This window comes from Bos taurus, chromosome 8, assembly GCF_002263795.3.
Source record: "Bos taurus isolate L1 Dominette 01449 registration number 42190680 breed Hereford chromosome 8, ARS-UCD2.0, whole genome shotgun sequence".
Classification (NCBI taxonomy): domain Eukaryota; kingdom Metazoa; phylum Chordata; class Mammalia; order Artiodactyla; family Bovidae; genus Bos; species Bos taurus.
This window is the reverse complement of record NC_037335.1, coordinates 9,538,371-9,557,717: the sequence shown is the minus strand read 5'-3', so window position 1 is coordinate 9,557,717 and position 19,347 is coordinate 9,538,371. Positions and strand designations below refer to the sequence as shown.

At 44.2% G+C, this 19,347-nt stretch overlaps 1 protein-coding gene across 4 annotated transcripts in view; it reads right to left on the bottom strand.

The window, feature by feature from the left end:
- KIF13B (kinesin family member 13B) overlaps positions 1–19,347 on the bottom strand; it is a 210,024-nt gene that overhangs the window by 76,861 nt on the left and 113,816 nt on the right. For all 4 annotated transcript variants that reach the window (XM_002689472.6, XM_010807728.4, XM_015472410.3 and 1 more), the window contains 8 exons: positions 15,785–15,915; positions 11,150–11,236; positions 8,676–8,866; positions 7,741–7,951; positions 6,493–6,655; positions 2,558–2,704; positions 1,246–1,395; positions 832–960 (listed from right to left, as the gene is read on the bottom strand). In XM_002689472.6, coding sequence (XP_002689518.4) covers positions 832–960; positions 1,246–1,395; positions 2,558–2,704; positions 6,493–6,655; positions 7,741–7,951; positions 8,676–8,866; positions 11,150–11,236; positions 15,785–15,915 — 1,209 coding nt within the window. The remainder of the gene's footprint in view (positions 1–831; positions 961–1,245; positions 1,396–2,557; positions 2,705–6,492; positions 6,656–7,740; positions 7,952–8,675; positions 8,867–11,149; positions 11,237–15,784; positions 15,916–19,347) is intronic.

Below are 19,347 nucleotides of genomic sequence, written 5' to 3'. Positions count from 1 at the left end.
AAGTGTCATCCTGACTCCTCTTCTCCGTGTCAGCTTTATGTCTAGCTCCCAATTTACAGCAAGCACATCCTAACCCAGTAAAGAATTAGCAAAACCGAGACTATGAGACCATGTGAGATGACAGCCCAGTTTCTACACTAAGCAAAGCGTAAGATGAGAGAGAAGGTGCACGCACACACAGGAGGGAGCAAGCACAAGCACCAGAGCCTGAAGAGTAAAACATAAAACAGGCCAGAGACACATCAACCGAGACAACCACGGGAAATGATATTTCACAATGTCAAAAAAGGATTAATTTTTGCGTGTGGTACATCCTGGCTAGGCTGGGTTTTTTTTTTAAGTTTTCTTCTTCTGAGACACATATTAAACTATTCTTGATGAAATACGATGTCTGGGATGCTTCAAAATAATCCAGGGGAAGGGGACAGTGGAGAAGCAGCATGTATACATGAACAAAGCAAGACTGAGCAGGAGCTGATGGCTGCCAAGGGACGATGAGTGGGGGGTCAGTAAGACCCTCCTCACTACTTTTCTGTACACTTAATCTCTTCTATAAACAAATCATACTACGTTTTCACTGTTATTTTCCTTTTTAAGTTACCCAGCGACAGAAATCCACCTTCCGAGGAAGACAGTATTCTCCTATGCTGCTTCACTACCGGTAACTTTCACACACTCATCTTTCACAGGGTGGCGTGTCTGGTCCATCTCTTTACATTGGGCTGTTACAGATGGAGTCAGCAAGGCTATGCTTCCATCTCTGATAATTGTATAACCTCACAGGAAACATTCTGAAATCATGTACTGCTGCTGAATGGGACGAGGACTCACCATGCACACGAGCCTGTTCTCCTGGGGCTCCTTATCCGAGGAGGCATCCACGGGCTCATCCCCTCCAGCAATCCTCTCCCCGACGTCACCACTGAGGCGCATCACCTCCACGTGCAGCCGGCCGGCCACCTACAGCAGGGAAAGCAAAAGAAGATCCTTGCTCTGCATTTCGGCCTTCATCTGTTTAAGAGTCAAACGGAGGGCAGCTCAACGACGGAACAGGTTCTAATGGTGACTCTTCCTCCAAGTACTTGGAATAATCACCGTCAAGCGGTGTGCGAACACAGGCATTGAGAATACACACAGACGGCACTCGTTGTTACTGATGGGAAACTGTTAATGACAGCTCACTGTCACCACCCTGTGTTCCTGAACTGCCCTCTGCAGGACATAAGGCACGAGGAGAAACCTAACCTCTCCTTTCTGGTTGATGATCGGCACGGCGTACTGTAACTTCACGTCATAGAAGAGGGACTCTAGGAAGACATTGGCCACCCCGATGAGGCTGTGGTTTTCCTGCTCATCATAGAATGGATCTGCACGCCTGAAGTAAGACCGTATCACCTTTGAGGAGACATGAAAACATACAACTTCAGAAGATCACTTAAAACAGAAGAATTCAACCCATCACTTTTTGATAGTCTAATAACTTAGATGAAGTACAGCCCTGTGTTACACATGCAGGCACACATGCACACAAACACACACACACACACTTTCTCATTCCCACTTAGAATGACGGTCAGCACCTTCATCTATGAGACAGCGACACCAATAACACCTCTTACTTCATCATTTCTTTTCCCTTATGAGGAAGCCTTGCCGTGAAAACAGATAAAACATACACTGACTGATAAACACAGCAGAGTGAATGAAACCAGCCTTCAGGTCTCATCCACATCTATTCTACTTGCTCCCACCAAGACATCAGACACGGTGCTGTTAATGAGAGGTGACCTCTTTACAGGAGCATGGTTTGTGTTTTGTTATTTGTTAGTAATATGGTTTCACTTCTGAGCTGAAACAGGAGAGGAGTACAAAAGAAAGTAAGAAAAAATTGCCACCTAACTATAAGAAGGCATTTTTATTGACAAACACTTGCACAAAACAAGAGGCTAAGGAGATGAACAACTCTGTGGGGCACTGGGACCAGCAGCATTGAAAATGTACTAATAATTCATATTTCTGTTTTAAACAGGTATAAGCTCATGGCTGACCTAAAGGAGCAGACCTACGATTTGAGGGGAGAGTTCCAGAATTGAGATTTATAGCACCTACTTTAGGATCAAATCGTGTTCAAAAAATGTTCCTCATAGTATAAATATTAAGGCACCACGGATGTTCAGTTAAAAATACAGATGTCGTAGGTTTATTATTTGCAAGGTTAAATGTGCTGAGAAATGGAAAAAGAGATACTAAGACAGTCTCTGTCCTGAATAAAACCATGGGACTCAAAAATGCATAATATGAAGAAAAGCCAGAAAGAACAGAGGATTCTACTAGAAATCCAGACAACACGAATGCAGAGAAAACAAAAGACGATGCCAGAAAAATAGGTTATTAAAATTCTTGACTTGCTAAATAATTTACAGGATTAAAATAAATATTTTATTTATAAAACTGTATTTTGGAAAACTGAACAGTTCTTCCCTAAAATGGATAAGACTCATCCCTGCATGGCTCCTTCTGTGACGATCAGCTCAGGAATCTTTGTCAAATAACCTACCGGGGTGTCTTCTTCACATTCCTTCCACTCCTGATAAAGGTCTCTCATATCCAGTAACCTGTTGTCCAGTTTTTCCAAAGACCAGATCTGCTTCCCTTTTCCTTTTCTTCTCACCTGGATAGCAGGTTCACTAAGGAGAGAGCCTCGCTGTGAAGAGAGTGAGAATGACTTTGTGAAACACAGAGACACTGGCACAACGTGGGCATCAACCCCGACATTCCACTAATACACCCACCGGTCAGACGTCAGCAGCTGAAACGGAAACCATATCGTTCTTTAATCTGTTCAGTGCGAAACTTTCCAGAAATCTTACAAGCTGAATATAATCCTTCCTATCTAAGTGCAGTCAAAATTTAAGAATAAATATAAATTTAAATCCCAGAAAAGTAGACCACGTTTAATGGAAAGTCAAAAATGTCTTAACTGGGGGGCTTCCCTGGTGGTCTGGTGGTTAGGACTCTGTGCTTGACTGAGGGGACGTAAGTTCAATCCCTGGTGGAGGAACCAAGACCCCTCACTCCATGAGATGTGGCCAAAAACCCAAGTGTCTTAATCGGACTATCATATGACCAAAGAGAACCAGTGGGGAGGAAGAGGGTCCTAAGCAGTGAATGAGAAGGGCAAGTTTCCTGGAAAGGGTGGTTAAGAATGTTTTTCTTTCAAAAGTTTGAATGACAATTTTTTTGAATGGCTAGTATCTTAATGCAGTACCAAACCCAAGTGCTTAAAAGAGTAAATTGTGAAAAGTATCCTGTTTACTCATCTGGAGGCAATAAACGATACCAACTTCCAAATACACAGTTTGGATTTATTATTAAAAAGTTAAAGGGCTTCCCTGGTAGCTCAGTGGTAAAGAATCCACCTCCAGTGCAGGAGATACGGGTTCGATCTCTGATTTGGGAAGATCCCACGTGCCGTGGAGCAGCTGAGCCTGTGCAACACAACTACAGAGCCTGAGCTCTGCAACAAGAGAAGCCACTGCAGCGAGAGGCCCTCACGCTGCAATCAGAGAGCAGTCTCAGCTCCCTGCAACTAGAGAAAAGCTGTGCAGCAACGAGGACAGCCGAACAGCCACAACAGCCAAAACTAAATGAACAAACAGAAAATACTTTAAAAATAAAATGAAAAAAGTACAGAACCAGCTAGAGATGCCGGTTGTACACAATATTGTGAATATACTACAGGACACTGAATTGTTCCTGTTAAAATACTAATTTGATGCTGTGTGAATGTCATCTCGGAAAAAAAGAAACAGTACTCCCTGAATATTCCCAGCTTAGAAAAGCAACATGCTTTTTTAGAAATATAATATTGGAAAAGACTCTGATGCTGGGAGGGATTGGGGGCAGGAGGAGAAGGGGACGACAGAGGATGAGATGGCTGGATGGCATCACTGACTCGATGGATGTGAGTCTGAGTGAACTCCAGGAGTTGGTGATGGACAGGGAGGCCTGGTGTGCTGCGATTTATGGGGTCGCAAAGAGTCGGACATGACTGAGCGACTAATCTGATCTGATTACTACTTTTTAAAATATTTATTAATTTATTTGGCTGTACTGGGTCTTTGTGGTAGCATGATAGATCTTTAGTTGTGGCATGTGGGATCTAGTTCCCTGACCAAGGTTTGAACCCCAGGCCCCCTGCATTGGGAGCATGGAATCTTAGCCACCGGACCACGAGGGTAGTCCCGACAATGTGCTTTTATGTAGGAAAAACATTTAAACTTTTGGAAATCACATAGCAGAAGGTAAAAATGCCTCTGTATATCTCCCCCAGAGAGATGGATCTAGCAGATCACTAATCAATTGAGATTTATTAGAATTTTTAAAAAACTCTTCTGTCTGCTTAGAACTTTAGAGAATTCTGAAAGACACTCAATGTTGCCTTAACATCTGGCCTATTATTAGTTCCCTAACCCTAACCCTTCTGTTCCAAAGAAACAGAATTTACATAATGAAGAAAGGATTTTAGAACTGTGAAGTTCAAAAATTACCAAACTCTCACATATGCGGTCGCTAAGAGTCGGACACGACTGAGCGACTTCACTTTCACTTTTCACTTTCATGCATTAGAGAAGGAAATGGCAACCCACTCCAGTGTTCTTGCCTGGAGAATCCCAGGGACGGGGGAACCTGGTGGGCTGCCATCTATGGGGTCGCACAGAGTCAGACACGACTGAAGCGACTTAGCAGCAGCAGCAGCACATATGGTAAAGGCCCTTCTACCTTATATTCAGCCAGCTAGGGAATGAATATCTGATTATAAAATCCTACCTAATCCACCAAAAATTATGTACTAACATGATTGAGAACTATAAAAGAAACCCATGTAAGAAAGAAACATCTGAATGGCAAGGAGAGGAGATTTTGCTGGAAGGACTGATTCTGAAGCTGAAACTCCTATACTCTGGCCACCTGAGGTGAAGAACCAACTCATTAGAAAAGACCCTGATGCTGGGAAAGATTGAAGGCGGAAGGACAAAGGGATGACAGAAGATGAGACGGCATCACCAATGCGATGGACACGAGTATGAGTAGGCTCCGGGAGCTGGTGATGGACCGGGAAGCCTGGCATGCTGCAGTCCATGGGGTTGTAAAGAGTCGGACACAACTGAGCGACTGAACTGAACTTCCCCCATACTTCTATTAGACTTCTTACATAATACCAAAAAAATTTTGTGACCTTGAATATTTACATGAAACAACTAGTGAACAGTTTTGCCATGCCATCTATTGACAAGTAGAAGACAACATTCTGGAGGTAAAATGAACACAACTTGGGCAGGGTAGGGAAGGATGGCAGAAGAGCAAAAGGAGGGGAAGAACAGAATCTGCCCGCCAAGGCAGCAGACCTGAGTTCAACCTCGGGGCTGGGAAGATCCTCTGGAGAAGGAAATGGCAACCCATGCCAGTGTTCTGGCCTGAGAAATCCCATGGACAAAGGAGCCTGGTGGGCTACAGTCCATGGGGTCGCAAAGGGTCAGACATGACTTGGTGACTCAACAACATTATTAAAAAAAAAATCTGTGACCTTGGATACTCACATGGAACAACTAGTGAACATTTTTTCCATGTCATCTATTGACAAGTAGGAGATAATGTTCTATTGGTAAAGTGAGAAGGTCAAGTGTTAGTCACTCGGTCACATCCAACTCTTTGCGACCCCATGGATTGGACTGGAGCCCACCAGGCTCCTCCGTGCTTGGAATTCTCCAGGTGAGAATACTGAAGTGGGTTGCCATTTCCTTCTCTGGGGGATCTTCCCGACTCAGGGATCAAACCAGCATCTCTCGTGTCTCCTGCATTGGCAGGCAGGTTCTTTTACCACTGTTCCACATGGGAAGCCCCTCTTGTAGGTAAAATGAACCCTTAACTTGGGTGGGTAGGAAAGGACAGCAGAGGAGCAGAATGAAGGGAAGAACCACTTGGGCAAGATTTATCAGGAAAGACTTCTTGGAAATAATTTAAACAAACTTGAAAATAGGAGTTAAGTAAAAGAAATTGCTACAGGGACTTCCCTGGTGGTCTAGTGGTTGAGAATTTTCCTTCCAAGGCAGCGGACATGGGTTCAATCCCTGGTCAGGGTGCTAAGATCCCACGTGTCCCAGGACAGCTAAGTCCCCCCAGAGAGACCCGCCCACCACAACAAAGATCCAGCACAGCCAAAATTTAAAAGAAAAAAAAAAGAAGCTGGTAGAGCTGGGGAAGGGGGTGGAAGAGGATGTTTCTAGTGGATAAAACCATTTATGCACAAAGAGAATTATATGGAAGTAATTCTGATCGAGAGAGGCAGACAGGTCCCAATGACCTAGACTGTGGAGGATGCGGGCGGGGAAGAGGGCAAACTCCCCGCTCCCATGTTTAAATAACCCTGGTGAAACAGGAAGTGGTTTTATACAACCGTTTCTTTGGTCGTTTCATTAACAGCAACCTCACCTTCCTGTTGGCATCGAGGCTGGAGGCGGGAATCTGGAGGGTTACTTTATATTCTGTTCGCTTATCCAGTTCTTCCGCGATGTAACTAGCTTCTCTCACCAGCAGATTGGCTTTCACAATTTGTTCCCTCAGCCTCATCAGGCTGTTATTCAGTGTTGCTTCTCTTTAAAATAAAATGGGGAGGGGATAACCATTAGAGCAGCACATGGAAATATGATATAGCACATAAAACATGAATGCCAAACTGCGAACCAAGCTTTACGACCGTCTCCTGCACACAGAGATACATCTGCGGCACCGCCCTGTGCATGCACCCGAATGTGGGCTACGTCACCAGTGCTGGCACACCCTCCTGGGGGAGGCTGGCCAGAGGCTAGGGCTTGGCAAACTTGACTGTGTACACAAATCACCTGGGAATCTTGAGAAACTGAAGATTTTGACTCAGTATATCTGGGGTCCCTGCTGTGCATCCTCAGTCCCTGAGTCGAGTCCAACTCTTTGCAACCCCATGGACTGTAGCCCATCCGGCTCCTCTGTCCATGTGATTTCCCAGGCAAGAAAACTAGAGTGGGGTGCTATTTTCTTCTCCAGGGGATCTTCCCGACCCACAGATCGAACCCACATTTCCTGCATTGGTAGGTGGGTTGTTTACTGCTGACCCACCTGGAAAGCCCGTATCTGGGGTGGGAGACCTGAAATGCTACATTTCTGTCAATCTCCAGGTGACAGAGATGCTGCCTGTCTGCTGACCAAACCCTGAAGAGCAGGAGGTTAGTTAAGTCCACTCTGTAACTATGGAGAAGACATTTAGCGCAATGCTCATCAGCCCATATACAGATCAAACTTGCAATCTGAATCTTACTGGCACCATGCTTTACCTACCTGATATACCACCTCTCTTTTTGTCCTTTTTTAAAAAACCATCTACCCACGCCTCAGAACCTAAAGTATAATACAATGATAAAGTATAACTTCTGAGTACACACACTGGTTTATTCAAATCCAAAAGCTATTTATACCCACTGAAAATGGGGTGGCACCTCAGAGGGGTGGCTTTAAATACATCAATATAAATGGATAATTCCTTATATCCCCCCAAAATGGGGGCAAAAAAGACAAGGCCAACTGGTTCTTAGCTGTAACACTTACAGTATAACTCATGTTTAAATTAAGGTCTAGACTTTCCCCTCCGTCTGTCACGCAGGTGGGTCAGGGTGACGGGTAGCAAGGGCCCCACCACCCACCTACCTCTCTTCCGTCCACTGCCGCAGGCGCTGCTGAGCGCTGGGGGAGTGGAAAGAAAACCTGTCGGAAGTGCGACCGCTCTGCTTCTCAGGGGACAGCCGCCTCCGGAGCTGCTCCAGCTCGTGCTCGTACATGAGCCGCTGGCGCTCCAACGCAGACCGTTTTTCCTCTTCGTGCTGCTGCTCCAGGCTGTTCAGTATTGACTGCATGGGATCTAAACAAGGTTTTTTGTTTTTGTTTTTTTTCAAGGCAAATAACAAACAAAAGGTTAGCTGCACAACACAATATGCAGGAAACGCTGCTCTATTTTGTTGTTTGTCACAAACAATAATAATAATGTGAGTTGTTTTTACATTTTTTTTAATTGGCGTATAATTGCTTTACAATGTTGTGTTAGTTTCTGGTGTACAACAGTGTGAATCTGTCATAAGCATACATATGTCCCCTCACTCTTGAGCCTGGCTCGAAACTGGGTCATTTGTAGAAATGTGGATGAACCCAGAGTTTGTCATTAAGAGTGAGGTCAGTCAGAAAGAGAAAACCAAATAACGTAAGATTCTTAAAGACAGCTAGCTTTCCTTACTCCCAGTTACTAACCGTATAATCTATTCTGTTAGATACTTGCTAAACTATCTTCTATATAGAAAAAGCAGGTCTACACATAACCTAAGACAGAGGCCACACTCCAGAAATCCACTACAATAGTAAGCCAGGGACAGTCAAGTCTCAAACCTGAGAAATTCTACCAATGAGAACAGTTTGAAGTGACTTATATATCAAGGCAGAAAAAATAAGTTTTTAAAGCCACAAAAGAATTGAGTACAGAGGAACAACATGAAGATGTCTTTTTGCTAATGTTTAAAAAGTCTCCAATGTAAATATCTCTAACCAGTCCAGCAACTTTGTAAGATTCTGAAAAGCAAAACGGGTCTGCTCACCATTACTGCCCAGCGCCTTCATGGTCACCTCCATCTGGGCGTACTCATAATTGAAGTTGATCTCACTGGACACCTCACTGGACGAGTCTCCGTCAACATCCAGCTGCTCAGAACTGGTGTCATTCTTCATGGATATGTCTTGCTCCTCATCGTCTCGATCTGCGTTCTTTTTCTTTTTAGGCAAATTAAGTCTTGAGAAGAAAAAAGAATATTATCTTTTAAAGAAAGATATGCATTTATTCATTCCAGTCATTAAATAGTGGCATTTGCTAGATGCCAAGGGGATACTATAAATAGAAGGCAATTGCTCAGTTGGTAAAGAATCCGCTTGCAATGCAGGGGACCTGTGTTCAATCCCTGGGTTGGGAAGATCCCCTGGAGAAGAAAGCCACTACCCACTCCATTATTCTGACCTGGAAAATTCCATTGACAGTATAGTCCATGGGGTCTCAAAGAGTCAGACACGACTAACTTTCACTTTTCACTACACTCAGAAGTTTATATTCCAGTAGTAGAAATAAAACACAGACACATGTGCCAATAAAAAAAGTAAAAAAGGTAGCTTAAAATGCCACATGCATAAAACGAAGATCATAGCATCCAGTCCCATCACTTCATGGCAAATAGAAGGAGAAAAAGTGGAAACAGTGACAGATTTTATGTTCTTGAGCTCCAACATCACTACAGACAGTGACTGCGGCCATGAAAATAAAAGATGCTTGCTCCCTGGAAGAAAAGCTACGACAAACCTAGACTGCATATTAAAAAGCAGAGATATCACTTTGCCAACAACAGTCCATATAGTCAAAGCTATGGTTTTTCCAGAAGTCATGTATGGATGCAAGAGTTGGACCATAAAGAAGGCTGAGTGACAAAGAACTGATGCTTTTGTATTTTGGTGCTGGAGAAGACTCTTGAGAGTCCCTTGGACTGCAAGGAGATCCAACCAGTCCATCCTAAAGGAAATCAGCCCTGGATATTCATTGGAAGGACTGATGCTGAAGCTCCAATACTTTGGTCACCTGATGTGAAGAGCTGACTCTCTGGAAAAGACCCTGATGCTGGAAAAGACTGAAGGCAAATGGAGAAGGGGGCGACAGAGGATGAGATGGTTGCATGGCATCACCAACTCAACTCATTCGGCCATGAATCTGAGCAAACTCCAGGAGACAGTGGAGGACAGAGGAGCCTGGTGTGCTGTAGCCTATGAGGTCACAGAATCAGACACAACTTAGTGACTGAACAACAACAATAACCTCACAGTCAAATAGGACAGGAAGGGATGAAAGAATTGGAACTCATCTGAGCTGAGCCTTAAGGGGTGAAGAGAAAGCAGGCGTTAGGACAGAGGCAAAATGGAAACCCTCACAGCCTCTGGAGAAATCATAAATAAAACACAGAGATACACAAAATCTGTACAGCCAAAGTTGTGAGAGAATCGTAGAAAAATCAACCTAATCCAAACTATGAAGGCTCTGTACACTAAGCCAAGCAATCCATGCTTGATTTAATTTGAGAAGAAAAAGATAAACATTTTCCACACTCTCTGTAGCCCTCTACTCTCTCAGAAATAATCGTGATAGCAGCTGGCCCACCAGCAGAGGATCGAGCTTGATATCTGAAACCCAAGTGCCAGGGACAGGAAGGGGAATAGATCAAGACTTAAGTTCTATACTCTATCCAGCCCGCTGGTCCTCACCAACACAACAGCAGTTTCGTATGGGAAAAGATGTCCAGTCCCAGCTCAGACTTTCTCAGCCTCCCTTGCAGCTGAGAGGCAAATTCTAGTACATGAGGGGTCAGAGGAAGGTCACCGGGGACTCCAGGGAGATGCCTGCTTCTTCTGCTCAGGAGAGTCAGGGCTAGTCCTGCCACCCCTCACCCTTGCCTTCTTCGGGGTGTCTGAGTGCTGCTTTGATGCCCAGAGGGACGTGGCCCTCTTTAGACCACAGGGAAGAGGCAAGACAATGCCAAGACTTCTGCCATGACTCTTTCAACAGCCTGAGCCAAAGCCAATAACCATCCTCCTTGGGAGTTTCTGTTTTGTCAGAGAAAGGAACTGTTTAACCCAGAGTCAAATCTGCCATCGGATGCAGCTGAGAGCATTCCTAAATAAAACATGAGCCTCCTTTCACAGACAAGGAAACTAAAACCACTACTTTTCAAAAATGAAAAATAAAAATATAAGCATGTCAGAAAAATAATTAATGAATTCTTATGCCAGATGGCAAAACAATCATCTTCCATTGGGAAATAAAATGTAAAAATATGTAACTGAATCAGGATTTCTCCTGAGTCCATTGTTCACGTGCCCCTCAGGCTCAAGCCGTATAGGGAACAAGCATGTGTATACTGAATAAATATCAATATACATGTGTGCACAAAATACATATATTTATGGCATTAAGTTTACTTTTTAATGCACAGTCTTCTGTTACAGAGCACCTCCCTCTTTAGGAGCATGACCGTCGTACCTGAAGAAGTGGTTGTTCCCCCACAATATCCTGTCCCCGTGGTGCAGCTGAATAGGACTGGATACAGAGGAGCCGTTTACAAATGTTCTGTGGAGAGAAGAGGCCAAACATGTGAACAACGATTATCATATCCTCTCCTTCAATTTCTCCAATACAGGAAAAGCAAAATAACCAATTCCCCCAAAATAAAACCCCCTTGGAGAATAATTTTTTTTTATTTCCTTCTTTGCTGATTTACCTAAAATGCCTATGGTATCCAGTGCTGTAGATAATTAACCTCTATTTTTCAAAGTTCTAAATTTGTTATATAGCATATTAAGGAGTAAATATGGAACCATTACAGCTAACGATACAAAGACAGTGGCAGTGTACACGACAACTAGAGCAAGCACGTCCAATCTACGCAGACAGAAAAGGCCAATCAGCCAACTAAACTCAGAGCCATCTACAGTGGCAGTAATGAGCAATGAGATCTGTTCAATTCTTAACTTCCTATAGCACAGGAAAATGCCCATATCCTATCAATACAGGAGAGTTGTAAGATCCACTTGACTGCTCACCCTGACAATGGAGTTCAACACAGAAATGGTGGGTACAAGATTATTGAGGGAAAACTTCAGAGGGGTGGGAACCAAATAGAAAATCACATATACCATTATAAGGCTGATATTACAGGAATATCTCTGTCATCACGTCTCTCCCACTGAATGACTCATCTGCTTAGAGGATAAAGGTCTTTAACTTGACATTAAAGGCCTTGCAAAAGGAAACCCTCTTCATCTTCCTTCCCTGTTCCAGTGAATTCTCAACTCCAGAAAAATAAAAAACGGGGAGAGGGTGTTATGCTCTGTCCACTAAACAATGATTTTCCTTTCCTCCAAAGTGAGGGTTGTCCCAGTCCTATAACTGGGAAGAGGGCTCCTGTTCCTCTTCATCCCCCTGAGTCTCAACTCAGTTTGATTCCTCTCAAAGCTGCTTGATTTGTCCAAAGCCCAGTTTGATTTCTACTTCCTCGGTCACTCCAGCCTATATTACCTTAAAATCTTTAAATTCCTAAAGCACTCATCTGGCTTTGTACAGATAGTTATTTTTAACATATATGCACAGACATTGAACCTTACTCTGCATCTAGACTCCACTTACCATGTGGGCTTTTAACAACTCTGGAAACATTTTTTGATTTTCTGCTGTGCTGGGTCTTCGTTGCTGTGAGGGCTTTCTCTAGTTGTGGTGAGCAGGGACTACTCTGTTGTGTGAGGGGGCGTCTCTGCGGGGTGGTTTCTCTTGTGGAGCACAGGCTGCAGGGTGAGGGCTTCGGCAGTTGCGGCCTGGGGGCTCAGTAGTTGCAGCCTGGGGGGACCCTAGAGCACAGGCTCAGTAGTTGTGGCCCACGGGCTCAGCTGCCACGTGGCATGTGGGATCTTCCCAGACCAGGGATCGAGTCTGTGTCTCCTGCATTGGCAGGTGGATTCTTTACCACTGAGCTACCAGGGAAGCTCCATGTGGGCTTTAAACACTAAAGGCCATTGGTCTCTATGTTCCTACAGTCTGATTTATTCAAAGCATGAGCTCAAAAAATAGAGTTATGACAAGAGGGGGCCTACTGAAACTAGCAGATTTTAGCCTGTATAACACAAATTCCTTAAATACAGTGAGGAGTTTAATTAAAGGCAAAACACATATACAAGCTTATTTTCTAAAGCTCAAGCAGTTAATACATAAAAGCATGACTATAAACAGTTCTCAAAGTGCGGTCTGCAGGAGGTCCCAAAGATCAAATTTATTTGTGTAACAACACTAACCTACCATTTTCCACTGTGTTGACATTTGCATTGGCAAAGAATAAAACTATTGGTGTTTTTGCACAAATCAAGGCAATGGCATCAAACCCTTATTAGTAGTCACTGGATTATTCACTGCTGTGCATTCACAATTTTAAAAAATGTTTCATTTGAAAAGGTCCTTGATGAAGAAGTAAAAATCAACTGTACTCCAATAAAAAATTTAATTAAAAAGTAAAAATAAATTTATGAAGATAAACTATTAAAATTACTACTTTTGGTAAATCTTGACCCTTGAGTAGTACGCAACTCCTTAAAACATTCAAGGTGACAACATGAGCAGCACACAAAGCGCTGTGCGGAAGCATGCCAAAGTACACCGGCTGTCTTGAGCAAAGACACACAAAGTGATTTTCTGGCACATTTTCTCAAAAATGAACAAAGGCAGCCTGTCACTTTGACCAAAGCAATTGACAGTATTTGTTGCCAAGCTTTCAAGTGAAAATTAGAGTTTCAGGAAATTTGTGTCGATGTCCTCCAACCAAAGACCACCAGGAACACTCCCGTAGTTAAGCCGGTTAGGTTTATCACTCATACCAAGGGAGAAGCCACCCCAGGAAGCCTGGGGTGTCAGAAAGGGGAGAATGGGAATGCTGCAAGGAACGGGCTTCAGCTGGACAACCCAGGTGACGACCTGAGGAGGTGGGAGTCCTGTATATATTGGATGCTGTCGGAGAGCAGGAGTAATTCTATGACTGGGTTTGTCAAAAATCTTATTCATAGAGGGGAGACAAGGATGAAGTTGTAATTGGTAAAGAAATAGCCACTCATATCAGCTGAGAGAAGGTGTCTGGTATTTTGTGTGTGGCATAGTGACCATGGGCTTCCCAGGTGGCGCTAATGATTAAGAATCTGCCTGCCAATGCAGGAGACGCAAAAAGATGCGAGTTCAATCCCTGGGTCAGAAAGATCCCCTGGAGGAGGAAGTGGCAACCTGCTCTAGTATTCTTGCCTGGAAAATTCTATGAACAGAGGAACCTGGAGGGATACAGTCCATGGGGTCGCAGAGAGAGACATGACTGAGTGAGCACACAGCGACCTTGGTTTTTGTCTCTGCGGAGACAAAATTATTATATGACCTGTTTCATCTTATTCTGTCACAGCCTCAGGGTAACCTTCCCTGGGGTTGGTGTCTGTGAGATTATTTAATGGGAGAATAGCGTGCCTGCGCCCAGCCAGGCTACGCTCTTTTTTTCTTCCTCATTTGCATCCTTCACCATGAGCTTGATAGCTTCCAAACATTTAAAGACTTTATGGGTGAAATCAGTGATGATATTAATGATTTTTTATATGATGATGAATCAGCATTCAGAAGATCAGTGTATCAATTAACCACTACGTATAATAGTTACATGACAGTTACACAACAGACAATAACAACCTTAAAGCTGAAGGAGATAAACGGACAAATAGTTTGTATAATGTTCTGCCTTTTCATTACTTACTGAGCACTTGTATTATCAGTCTGGTACGTGTGCGTGTGCTCAATAGTGTTTGACCCGTGGCAACCCCATGGACTATACAGCCCACCAGGCTCCTCTGTCCATGGAATTTTTCAGGCAAGAATACTGGAGTAGGTTGCCGTTTCCTTCTCTAATATTAGTCTGACATTACGTGCTAAGGATAGAAAACCAAAAAAGAAAGGTCCTCATCCTCAAAGGGCCCCCAGGCCCATGTGGTAACAGAGGCTAGCAGCCCACAAGAACACCCCATGAAGTGCTAGCATAACAGGAAGCACAGAGTGCTCTAGAAACACACACTGGGGGCCCTTATTTTAGACTCAAGTAGATGACGACAGAGCTTAACCTTGAAGGTCAAACAGGAGTTAGCTGGCCAGAGGAATGGCAGATGCAGAGGAAGAGGAGATAAACAGGAGGGGCATAAAGGACTTTGTATCAAGAAGACCCAAAAGCCATCTGGCTGTACGCAGCATGGACCAGAAGGAAGATCAGGCTGCTGGCAGGGATGCCAATCAGGATTTGACTGGGGGGCAGGGAGGAATTCCCTGATGGTCTAATGGTTAGGACTCTGCACTTCCACTTCCCGGGGCCTCAGTTCGATCCCTAATCAGGAAATCAGGATACCACAAATCATGCACAGCAAGGTAGAAAAAAAAAAAAAAAAAAGATTTGATGATGAAGGCCTTATTTAAATAAGGTGACATTAGTATGTACAGAGAGGAAGGATGGGTTTAAGCGGTATTAGAAAGTTAACCTAGAGCCTGTTACACAGAGTGAAGTGTGTCAGAAAAACAAACACTGCACATTAACACACATTATGGAATCTAGAAAAATGGTACCGATGAACCTATCTGCAGGGCGGCAATGGAGACACAGACAGAAAACAGACTTGTGGACACAGCATGGGAAGGAGAGGGTGGGCCAAGCTGAGAGAAGCGCTGAAACACACACATTACCATGTGTAAAACAGACAGCTAGTGCGAAGCTGCTGTGGAACACAGGGAGCTCAGCTCCACGGTCTGTGACAGCCAAGAGGGGCGGGCTGGGGTGGGGTGCGCGCAGAAAGTTCAAGGAGTGGACATATGTATCCTTGTGGCTGACTCACACTGTTGTATGGCAGAAACCCACACGACATTGTAAAGCTATTTTTCTCCAATTAAAAATAAATGTGAAAAAAGAAAAAAAAAGTTAACTATTAAAGACTTGGTAACTATCTTCTTTAAGCAGACGTAAAAGCCAAAAACAAGTCCAAACGACCTTATACCACCCTCAGTTAGTGTACTTTCTTCCTCTTAAAAATTACTGTGACATTAACACTAAATAAAGTACGTTACCTGGTGTTCTTTTGAGGAGTCAGCATAACCTGGCCTTCTGGCGTGATGTCTATGATACAGTGTTCAGGAAGAATTCCCATGCCACACAGCTGGATATCTTGGGAATTTGCTGAACCTATCAGTGTATGTTCCTATAAAAGAATCAAATTCACTGATTAATACTGCATTCTTGCATGTACACAAGCTGAAATTGTCTACCTCAGCTTTAGTACGTTACCTTAAACTCTCAGCTCTGTACCCATGACCTTAGCTAAAAGATTTTTAAAGCAAATGGAATAGTAGGGGGAATTCCTGGCTTTCTCTTAAACTCATTATACAAGTTGTATTTCCTTATAAGGAATAAGGCGCTGAATTGAGTTATATAACTTTTAAACCTAAACACTACAGGTTTATATTAATGGCTATACTATATCCTTATTTTCCATTGCAATCTTGATTCAAAATATTTTATCCTACTTCAAAGCCTGAACCAAGTGTCAATTCAGTTCAGCTGCTCAGTTGTGCCTGACTCTTTGCAACCCCTTGGACTAGAGCACACCAGGCTTCCCTGTCCGTCACCAACTTCCAGAGCTTGCTCAAATTCATGTCCATTGAGTCAGTGATGCTGAAGCCGAAGCTCTAGTACTCTGACCACCTCATGTGAAGAACTGACTCATTGGAGAAGACCCTGATGCTTGGAAAGATTGAAGGCAGGAGAAGGAGATGACAGAGGATGTGTCAATTTCCATACCAAAAATACGGATCTGAAAACTACAGGTACCCAAGTTGTACATCACCTACCTGGTCTCAGACAAGATGAATCGACAAAGATAAAGAGCTATTCAAATACAAGGAGTTTGAATTATTTTTTAAAATCACGTGAGATACGGCAGACAGCAGATGCATTCTTCTTACCGTATACCCCCAAGTTTTCAATTCTCTTAAGCCCCAACCACCAGGGTCAATTTTTGACAAGTAACTGAAAAAAAAAACGGACATAAAAATTGAGCCCTCTCTTCTGTGCTTCAACTTTTGACTGCACTTAAATGTTGACATGACTGGGATCTGTCCCTAATAAGCCCACTTCTCCTATACACCTGGATCAGGGGTCAGACATGAAATATTTTAGGCCTTGTGAGTCATACACAATTACTCAAGTCTGTCCCATAGTGTGAAAGCAGCCAGACAATACACAAAAGCATACGTATGGCTACTTCCCAAAAAAATTTACTTATGAACACTGAAATCTGAACTTCATACAATTTTCACATGTCCAAAATATTATGACTCTTGATTTTTTTTCCCCAACCGTTTAAAAAATGCAAACACTACTCTTGGCTCCTGAGCCACATGAAAACAAGCAGGGGGCAAGATTTAACCCGTGGAAGTAAGTTGCTAACCACTGGCCACAATGATCTCATCCAGCCCAACAGGCTTTAAATATATATCAAGGTCTCTACCTATCTATCCAAATCACCACCCAGGCACTACAGACTTTAGTTCCACCATTTTCCCGCCTCCACCACCTCTGTCCTAGGCACAGTCACCATTATTTCTTGCCCACTTGGTACAATTTGGATGTCTAACGAAATTTCAAAGTTAAAGCGCCAAAGCAGACCTTTGCTTCCACCCCTCCCCACCCCACTGAGTCTATTCCATTCCCCAATACCAAAGCCACCACCACTGCCCAGCTGCTCAAGTGAAAAAGCTCAGATTCTATCCTGCAGTCTTCTCTCTGTCTTACCAGCCTACTTCCAGCCCCAAGTCCATCACAAAATCCTCTCAGACTCTCCCTCTGACATGTATCAAGACTCAGCTCCCTTCCCACCTCCACTATCACACCCTCTTGCCTGGGTGAATATGGTGCTGCTGTTGTTGAGGCGCTAAGTTGTGTCTAACTCTTGGCGACATGGATGGTAGCCTGCCAGGCTCCTCTGTCCTGGGATTTCCCAGGCAAGAATACTGGAGTTGGTTCACATTTCCTTCTCCAGGGGATCGTCTCAACTCAGGGATGAAACCTGAGTCTCCTGCACTGGCAAGCAGATTCTCTGCTGCTGAGCCACCAGGGAAGCCCAGGTGAATATAAGAGCCTTCTATTGCTTCTCCACTTCCTTCCCACCACACCCCACCTACTTCCACCATCAAGAGCTGATCACACAATCCCCCTACAGAGAATCATCTAGTGGCTTCCCTTTGAACTTCTAGGAAGTTCAAATTCTTACCCAGGCTTACAAACCTTCTGTGATCTGGGCCCTAGCTGCTTCTTCTACCCCAGGTCCCAGCACTCTGCCTCTCCTGGAGCATGATCCACCCACACAGGCCTTTCATCCATTCTTTGAGCACACTTGATCGCTTCCTCTGCCTGAAGAGTTCCTCCCTTGATCGTCATACTGGTAGTTTCTGATCATTTCTACCTCAGCTTTTAAGGGCACATCCTCAGAGAGGTGTATACTGAGCTGACAATGAGAAAGAACCACCGTCTTACTCTCGTGCCTGAATTCCTTACGTGGCACTGACTGACTGTGGGTTTTCTGTCCATCTCCACAGCTAGCGTGGAAACGCTGAGAGAGCAGAGGGCAGCCTGTCCTGCAACCTACCGCCTCACCACTGTATTCCAAGCATGTAACAGAGGCCTGCTGCACTGAGCCATTAAGTAAAAACAAAAGAAAGATAAATGAACAACCATTTCCCTTAGCATTCCCCTCGGATTCAGAGGAAGGTCTCCCCTCCTTTGTCCACAAGCCTGATAATTGCACTCTTGGTTCCAGTTCTTCCCATCTCTCCTGGGATCCCAGTCTAATAAAAAGGCCTTTTCCCTTCCATTATTTTCACTTTCCCTCTTCTGGAGGTTTCTTCTTTCCAGTGCGCTGCAGTGGGGTTTCCAAGGAAACAAAGAGCTGGGATCAGAATTGCATTCTGGTATCCGGTTCAGTCCTCAGGGAATATATACGAGAAACACAGGGACACTCCAGGCCAATGTCTACTCCTCGATTTTGGCTGAGGCTTCCTGGTCAATCCCTGGATTGACCTTCCTAATCCAGAGAACGGGGCCTGACCAGGTGTCAACTACAAGGAATGCTTTAGTGACGTTCAGTAGCAGACCAAAGGAATCTGTTCCACACCCATCTCCCATCTTTCCTCTCTGTCTTAACACACCCACTACAAGGTGGAGAGAAGTTCCAAAGGGAGAAACAAAGAGAGTCCAAAGAGCAAAAGAAGCCGAGATTGCCTAAAAAAAACAAAGACCCCCCCCAAAGCCCTTCAGTTCAGTTCAGTCCCTCAGTCGTGTCCGACTCTTTGCGACCTCATGAATTTCAGCACGCCAGGCCTCCCTGTCCACCACCAACTCCCAGAGTTCACCCAAACTCACGTCCATCGAGTCGGTGATGCCATCCAGCCATCTCATCCTCTGTCGTCTCCATCTCCTCCTGCCCCCAATCCCTCCCAGCATCAGAGTCTTTTCCAATGACCCAAAGCCCTTGGCTTAGGCTATTTCTACATACAATCCCTTTCCTCCTCCCATGAGAAATTCCAGCAGGAATCCTAACTGAGACTGCGGAGCCTTTTTGCCCTTGGGGGTTGAA